The sequence below is a fragment of the Nestor notabilis genome, unplaced genomic scaffold (genome assembly GCF_000696875.1).
Source record: "Nestor notabilis isolate BGI_N333 unplaced genomic scaffold, ASM69687v1 scaffold28817, whole genome shotgun sequence".
Classification (NCBI taxonomy): domain Eukaryota; kingdom Metazoa; phylum Chordata; class Aves; order Psittaciformes; family Psittacidae; genus Nestor; species Nestor notabilis.
The window spans coordinates 24,870-32,170 of NW_009937463.1; the positions used below are offsets into that span (position 1 = coordinate 24,870).

Sequence of the window (7,301 nt, forward strand, 5' to 3'; positions counted from 1 at the left end):
AATACAAAGTGTATACAGAAAAGAGGAAAATAGGGAGGAAGCAATACAGTGTATGAGAGGCTACAGTCCATGCAGCACTGGGGAGATAGAGCAGGTAGGAAGATAAGTAGAGGTTCATTAAATTGAAGGTATTCACTTAGAACTACAAAACATGAATAAAGTCTGGTAGGAGAATGGAAAGCACTGCCTGATGCAGAAAATGAGAATCAGAGTGTTACAGTGGCACAATACAGGGAAAAGATCCCAAAGGCCATTTCCTACAGTGCTCAGAGTTGACCATTAGGGCTTGGGAAGATTGGGCTATGCACTCTGGTCCGACTCTTTATGTGTATATACAGATAAATAAACTGCCACTGCTACTCACAGAATCATAAAATACCAGATTGGAATGGACCTCCAGGATCATTTGTTCTAACCTTTACACAACTCTAAACCTCAGCATCCAACGCTTGGAAGTGCACCCTCCACTACATGCTATTGAAAAGCAACTGTGTCTAACATTGAAGCAGATAGACCTGGGGCAACTTCAACAGCCACATCCTGAGCTCTGGTCACCAATGTCACAGCTTGCTGCTAGGAATGTCTGCTCAGAGCTGCCACCCCCTTCTGGGAGCTGTGCACTGAGCTTCACCTTAGCACCCTTTAAGAGATCTAGAGACTGTAAGTGAGAGCATTTGCACCAAAACTGCCAAGGTATTTACATTGATTTCTTTCAATAATAGTGACATATTCATAGGCTTCTTTTGTTACCCTTCTCAGAATCCAAAATGCTTCACTAATGAAGAAGTATCTGCTTCTGCCTGTGCTCTGCCTCTGTTGATGGTGAAAAAACCAAAACTTGTCTCCTTAGGTACTGTTCACTGTTCTCATATTCAACTATTACTTATATTCACAAAGAATACAAAAGGTTTTCATTAATCAATTATTAAGAGAGCCAGGCGTGATCTGTAACTTCACAGACTGTGCTACACAGAAAAAGGATGCTTATGATTTCTTTCCCCGAGTATGTTTCTCAGCCCTGTTTGCAGCAAGCATATATGACTGGAGGGAAGTGGTCTGGGTAGAGCAACGCCTTCCCTGTGCCCCAGAAATTTCTACCCAGATTTAGCTGGGTTGGGAAGAGTTAAAGACTGTCACATCCTTTTTTTTTATTTTTTCATTTGCATTCCTCATAAAATGTTGGCAGTTTGCTGAAATCACTGAACATAACAAAGGCAAAGCCAGCCTCAGCTCTGCCAAAGCAGCAGCTGCAGGTGTTGGATAGAGGACACCTCTGAACTTTGAAAACGAGCTTGGGTAAGAATGCACGTGTGTACAGAAAAGGGGAGAGTGAGCTTCCCACCCCCAGCCCACTCCCAGTCCTAACATCGCATCCTTTCCTGAACTGAGTTTTTCCAGCTCACACTGCCCTCCTAAACCCATTCTCTCCCAAAGGTGAACACAGCACCAAGCAACCTCTTTCTTTGCTTCCATAAGAAAGTGAGGGAAGTGATTTCCAGCGTCACTGAAGTGATTGATGTCTGTGCTATGCTGGTGATAGCTTGAGGTTTCAAACCCTGCTGTGGATGGAAGACTACTGTGTCACTCTGAGTCACTCACCACACACCAAAAAACCCTGAGAAGGAACTGGAAACCACCCTGGTCTGCTCAAGGGTTTTCTGCAGCAGCATGCCCTTTGGGGAATGGGGGGGCTAGCTAGGGTTAGCACTCTACTGACGCCAGTATGTGCAAAGCCTATCAGTTTGCTCTAACCACCCCTTTGCAGTGGGTTGAGGTTCTCTGCAGATACATCCTAACCCCTTAAGCAAGATCAGGTTGCCTCAGGAGAAGAGGGCTGTAAGGGAAGAGTTGGGCTAGATACACCTGCCCCTTCTCCCCAGAAATAACTGCTTGAAAATGTTAATCAAAGAGCAGTTGTTGTAGGTATCATGATACTTGTACCTGCAAAGAAAGATTCAAATGGTATCACACATCACTACCATGGCCCCGTATTTTCCAGCCCATGTTCTGACAGGCTGACTGCATTAGCATTGTCTTTCAGACTGTTTTTTACAGCAGAACTCCCTGAGGTGGGGTGGGGAATCTTTAAAGCTACCCATTCAAATTTTGAAGAGTACTCACCGAGACAGTGTGCGAAAGTCTGGAACAGGGGACAATGCTATAAAGCTGGCTTTCCCCTTTTTTCCATCCATACTTGTACCACTTCTTGCAGTTATGCAAAGCTCCCTGAATGCTGAAGGAAGTTCATCCATTCTTCCATGCTATCAGAAATATCTACCAGTATCTTCAAAAAGCTGTGAACCAGAAATAAACCATTAACCTGCAATACAGATTGCAGCTTTAACCCCTGGCAGTGAAGAGACTAAGGGAAGGGAAGTTGGGAGGGAGAAGGGGCTGCATGCTCCTATAGCATACACTGTTTAGGTACGTTTTTTCAAGCCAAATGCCAAACTTTTGCTAGCATACACCATTCTCAGAATTCTGTAAGCCAAATGCCAAATTTTTGCTAGTGTTACATAGCAAAAGTCCCTAGGAAATGCCAATTTATACTGCTAAAGAATATGGTAAAAAGCTGATCTATTTAGAGAACTAATAAATCTCTCAGGAAGACATGTTTCTCCCCTTGAGCACACACTTTTTCTTTCATTTCCGCTGTGACATATTCCACAACCCACACTATTGTTAAGTCAAAAAAAATTCCATCAAAACCAGACGATACAAAGCTGTGTGCATGTCTTGTGGCTGCTCATTACTGAGCCTGGTCAAGAGCAGTGCACTGCTCTCTGCATTCTGTTCTAAATGGAAACTGCTGACTTCTACTACGTTTATTACTTAGCTCAAGATTATCTGCAGTATGTGCTTCAGGAGTCACATCGTGGACCAGCTCAAACCAGAGTTGCTCATGTCTTGCGAAACATTGCATCTTCACTGCAAGATCAAACTGAAGAGGCTCTCAGACCATTCCTGGACAGGATTGACGTTACCTCTGTAGCTGTAGCCAAGAGAATTTTCAATGGTGTCATGGAAGAAAAATTTGCTGATGGAAATACTAACTGGGGACGAATTATGACCATATTTACATTTGGAGGTCTTCTCACTAAGAAGCTTCAAGAGCATGGAGTTCAGCTCACTGGAGAGGAAAAGGAGCAGATTTCTTATTTCATCACAGAGTACATAATAAACAACAAAGCCGAATGGATAGATGCGAATGGTGGCTGGGGAAGTTTCTCATTTTCCACCAAAGTCTAGATTAGGAGATTTTGTTTCATTAAGGGAAAGAAACTGTTGTTAAAGACACCATCAAAACCATTGTTAAGGTTTTATTTGGTGGTTTTAATATTTGATGTCTGGAATGTTTCCTTGAGACATACAGTAAAAGCTTTGCTTCTGCTTTAAATAGAACAAAGCTAAAACATAACTTTCTTTTTAAAATGGCACTTTCTGTACCTGTAACACCAAAACCCTAGAGTTAGTCTTGAATCACAGGATCATAGGATAATTCAGGTTGAGAGGGACCTTAGGAAATCATCTGATCCAGCCTCCTGCTCAAAGCAGGTTAATGCCTGCATGGCATGAAAAATCCCATCATTAAATCTAAACTTAAGTGGTACACTGAGGTTAGTGCAGCAACTCTGCTTCCATGGAGGAGTTGGTACAAAAATACTGGAGTTCAAAGTAAGGGAAGAATACACATGTGATCCTCACAGCTGAACTCAGTATTTTTGCAAAGCCATTATTTAATTCCCCAAATCAGTTTTACTTAAAGAAATTCACAGGTAAGTGCAGTCAGGGTTAAATCTTTTCTGTCTGGACTGAGATAATCCTACATCTTCCATCTATCAACAGTCAATGCTGAGGGAAACATTTGTCAAAACGTGGATTATTTTGCCAAGCTGCTGGAATTCCCTCCTGGCAGTGAAGGGGAGGTCTTTTTTGCTTTGCAGAGTTTCATCATGTCAGTATTTTGTTTTGATTTGAAGTTAGGGGAAGTTGAGAATCAGTGACATCACTGTCAGTTATTTCCCTGATACTTTTTTTCCTTTCTCTATATGTAAATGTTACTTTCCCTTTCCACCCCTCTCTTGTCCCACTTCTCTTCCATTTCTTATTTGCTATTACTTTTCCCCTTATTTATTTTCTAGTGTCTTGCTTTTCATTTTTTCTTTTTGCTTGTTTTGACCCTTCTCTGTCTGGTAGCAGTAAAAAAAGGTGACAATGGACCCCTGATGCATCAGGTTTACTGTAAAGGGTTCTTTCTCCATCTCTTTCAAATAGAGTCAATTTTATTTAAGACAAGCATCAACTCCTGGAAACATTCTGTCATATTCTACTGTTTCATCATAGTAGATTAAGAAGGCTTAAAGGAAGATAGTTACAAGTATATTACTACATCAGAAACAGAGTACTTGTATCTTCCTTGAAGATGTGGGCCCAGATGATACAGTTCATATTCATTTTCTATTTACACATGCAAGGCACAGTCTTGACTTGGAAATAAACATTCTGCAAGGTGCAGCTATTTTCAGCTACTGCTTTTAAAGCCCTATTCATCTTTTGAAGGTAGAGCTCTGAAAACCTGTCCCTCTATGCAGCATGGTGTCGCACTCTGTCCACCTGATACCAGTCAAGTGGTGCATTTTTCCTACATGTTATTTTTAAGCTGTCCCTAACTCTGCATGTTCCTTTCCATAGGAAAATGGCTTCCTAATGAAGTTTGAAAGAAGATCACTACTGTCTTTCTCCAAAATTACAGCCATGTTCACAGCTGTTTTTACCTTGTTCAGAGAGTACTATTGAAACAAATGGACCTGCCAATCATGTGTAATCTAGATATTGCCACAAGCTTCATTGCTAAGCTTTCCTCCAAGCAATATCAATGAGAAAATAATTTTCTTCCATTTTTTTTTTTAACTTATTTGTATTTATTTTGACTAAATACAATGTTTTACATATTATCCTAATTGCCAAACCTGAAGATACGATCCCTCCAACGAGGAATTGACACAGCATCATGCAGCAATTCAACTCAACCTTTCCAGGCAGGACTGCTTTGAAAAAGAGCTCATTCTCCACATCCAGACAGCTTTTGTCATCTCTGCTGCACCTCCATGAAAGGACATTGGTTTACTGAAATACAATCCAATGGGTTAAGAAACAAGTTTTAATGTCATTTGCTTTGTAAATGGAATACTACTGTAATGCATTTTATTGCAACCTTTGTATAAGCAAAAGGGGGGTGGGGGATTCTGTGAGGAAAAAGGAAATGGAAATTCCAATGTAAAAGTTACTAACACAGACTAAGCAATTTTTATGGGAAGAACAATTTGTAGAAGCCAGCAACTTACAACTGTGCACTGACTTAGTGTTAATGCAATGGTGTTTCTTTGTTGTATTTTTTAATTGCTCATATCTACAGACAAAGTTCTTTCAAATTTATGTTATCATCTGGCTGAACTTTTTTTCTTTTAAAACCAGGTGTTTTAAAACAAGCAAGTACAAAATACTTTTAAATGAGAGATTTGTGTAAATACACTAATATTTTTCAAAAAGACATTAAAATGTTTTTGAGTGTCTTATCATTGGTGTCATTTCTTTCAGAAAATTTGGATGGCAAAAGGTCTACCTGAGTAAGGTGACTTCTAGAAAACCTATCACAGTGCTACTGGAGAATCCAAGTAGTATATGGGTTTGACCTGAAGTCCAAGGATGTCAAGATGTTAATTTTCTGTACTACTTCTTAAGTATTATCTCATAGATTGTATAAGAAACAGGTATTTTGCAGCAAAATAATTGAACTGATCTGCTCTGATGACAGCAATTGTTTTTTTGGGATATACTGCAAAACTCAGCAAGTTCAGGAGCAGGACTTCCAGGCTTCTGTAGTCTGAGGCAACTACTGTTTTGACTCAAATTCCATTTGCTTTCAAAGCTTAAATAGTACGTTAAGAATTCATTGTAGAAGGGTTTTCTTCAGCTGTAGTGACTCCTACATTAGGGAATTAAGGCTGTGTCTAAACACTCTTCTGTAGACATGCTGAGAGATGAACCAAACTGAGGCAGTGGTTGCCTGTGGCACACAACAGCATTATTCTCCAAGACAAATCCTCTAGACAATCAAGGCTTTACGGTACCAGGAGAATGAAGCAGCCTCCTTCTGGTAATGGATTCTTCATCATTCATCCTTCCAGTAATGGATTATCTATCTTTCATCCTTCTGGTAATGGGTTCTCCATCTTTCATCCTTCTGGCAATGGGTTCTCCCTCTTTCATCTTGACATTTTTTACAGTAAGAACAATCATGTATGGAACAACCTCCTAACAAAACATGCCAAAATCACCATCACTGGAGGTTTTCAAAATGTGACTGAACAAAGGGCTAATTTCATCTAGGCTGCCTTTCCAATGAAAGGCTGGACCAGATGATCTTTCAAGACCCCTTGAAACCCGGGTTGTTGTGTGATTCTATGGTCTAACTTTGTTTAGGGTTTAACTACAGAACACCAAGAGATGTCAACATTTGACAGAACCTGCATTGCTCTCTCCCTCTCACCATCGCACTCTCTCTCCTTTTTCTTTCCCTCTTCCTTCTCCCTCTTCTTTTTCCATCTCTTTTCTCTCTCCCTTTCCCTCCCCAATGAAAACAAGAAAGATATTTAGCAGGACTCCTGAGAATTTTGTTGCTGTTGAAGAAAAGATATCAGCATCCTGAGGGCAAGGGGCAGCGAAAGGAAAATGTCCACTTCCAAAATACCTATGGAAGTTCCTGCCAGGAAGAACATTTTAAAATGTATTTTGACATATACTTATTTATTTGCAGTCTAAGACTTCATGATAAGAACAGCAATTCTTACTCAGTTCCTTTTTGTGCACTGCTGTAAGCACACACTGTAGTGACTAACACCAGACTATTAATACCACATTCACTTCCTTTTCCACTAAGCTGGTGTATTTTATACTAGGGAGTACAATTTTTTAATTACATATAAAAGGCTAACCTAACCTTTTCAAAATGTAGCCAACGGAATAATTTTAGAACTTGCCTTCATGGTAAGGCCGTGGTTTAAACAAAAGAAGCTTGGATCATTATTGGCCCAGTGAGCTCCAGATTATCTTCACCAAGACAAGGCCTCCATGTGCTCTGCATTTAAAGGCGAGAAAAGCAGTAATGAGAAATACTGCCCAGATTCTAAACGTAACAGAATGTCTAAAAATAACAGTGCTATGAGCTAAGTCTTATGAAATAGTACAGGTACACTTTGTTAACTGCCATAGTTACCTATACACGGCACTGAGTAGTGTCC

At 40.2% G+C, this 7,301-nt stretch overlaps 1 protein-coding gene across 1 annotated transcript; it reads left to right on the forward strand.

The window, feature by feature from the left end:
- Positions 1-2,799: 2,799 nt before the first annotated feature.
- BCL2A1 (BCL2-related protein A1) lies at positions 2,800-4,797 on the forward strand. The gene is made up of 2 exons (XM_010018839.1): positions 2,800-3,243; positions 4,693-4,797. Exons 1-2 carry the CDS (start codon positions 2,800-2,802, stop codon positions 4,795-4,797), a joined length of 549 nt encoding a protein of 182 aa, XP_010017141.1.
- The last annotated feature ends 2,504 nt before the right edge of the window (positions 4,798-7,301 follow it).

Bases quoted from the DNA above. Each gene is read 5' to 3' on its own strand.
- BCL2A1 (XM_010018839.1), top strand. From the start codon at position 2,800: ATGGAAACTGCTGACTTCTACTACGTTTATTACTTAGCTCAAGATTAT. The intron at 3,244-4,692 runs GTCTAGATTAGG...TCCTTTCCATAG, and splicing joins GTTTCTCATTTTCCACCAAA to GAAAATGGCTTCCTAATGAA.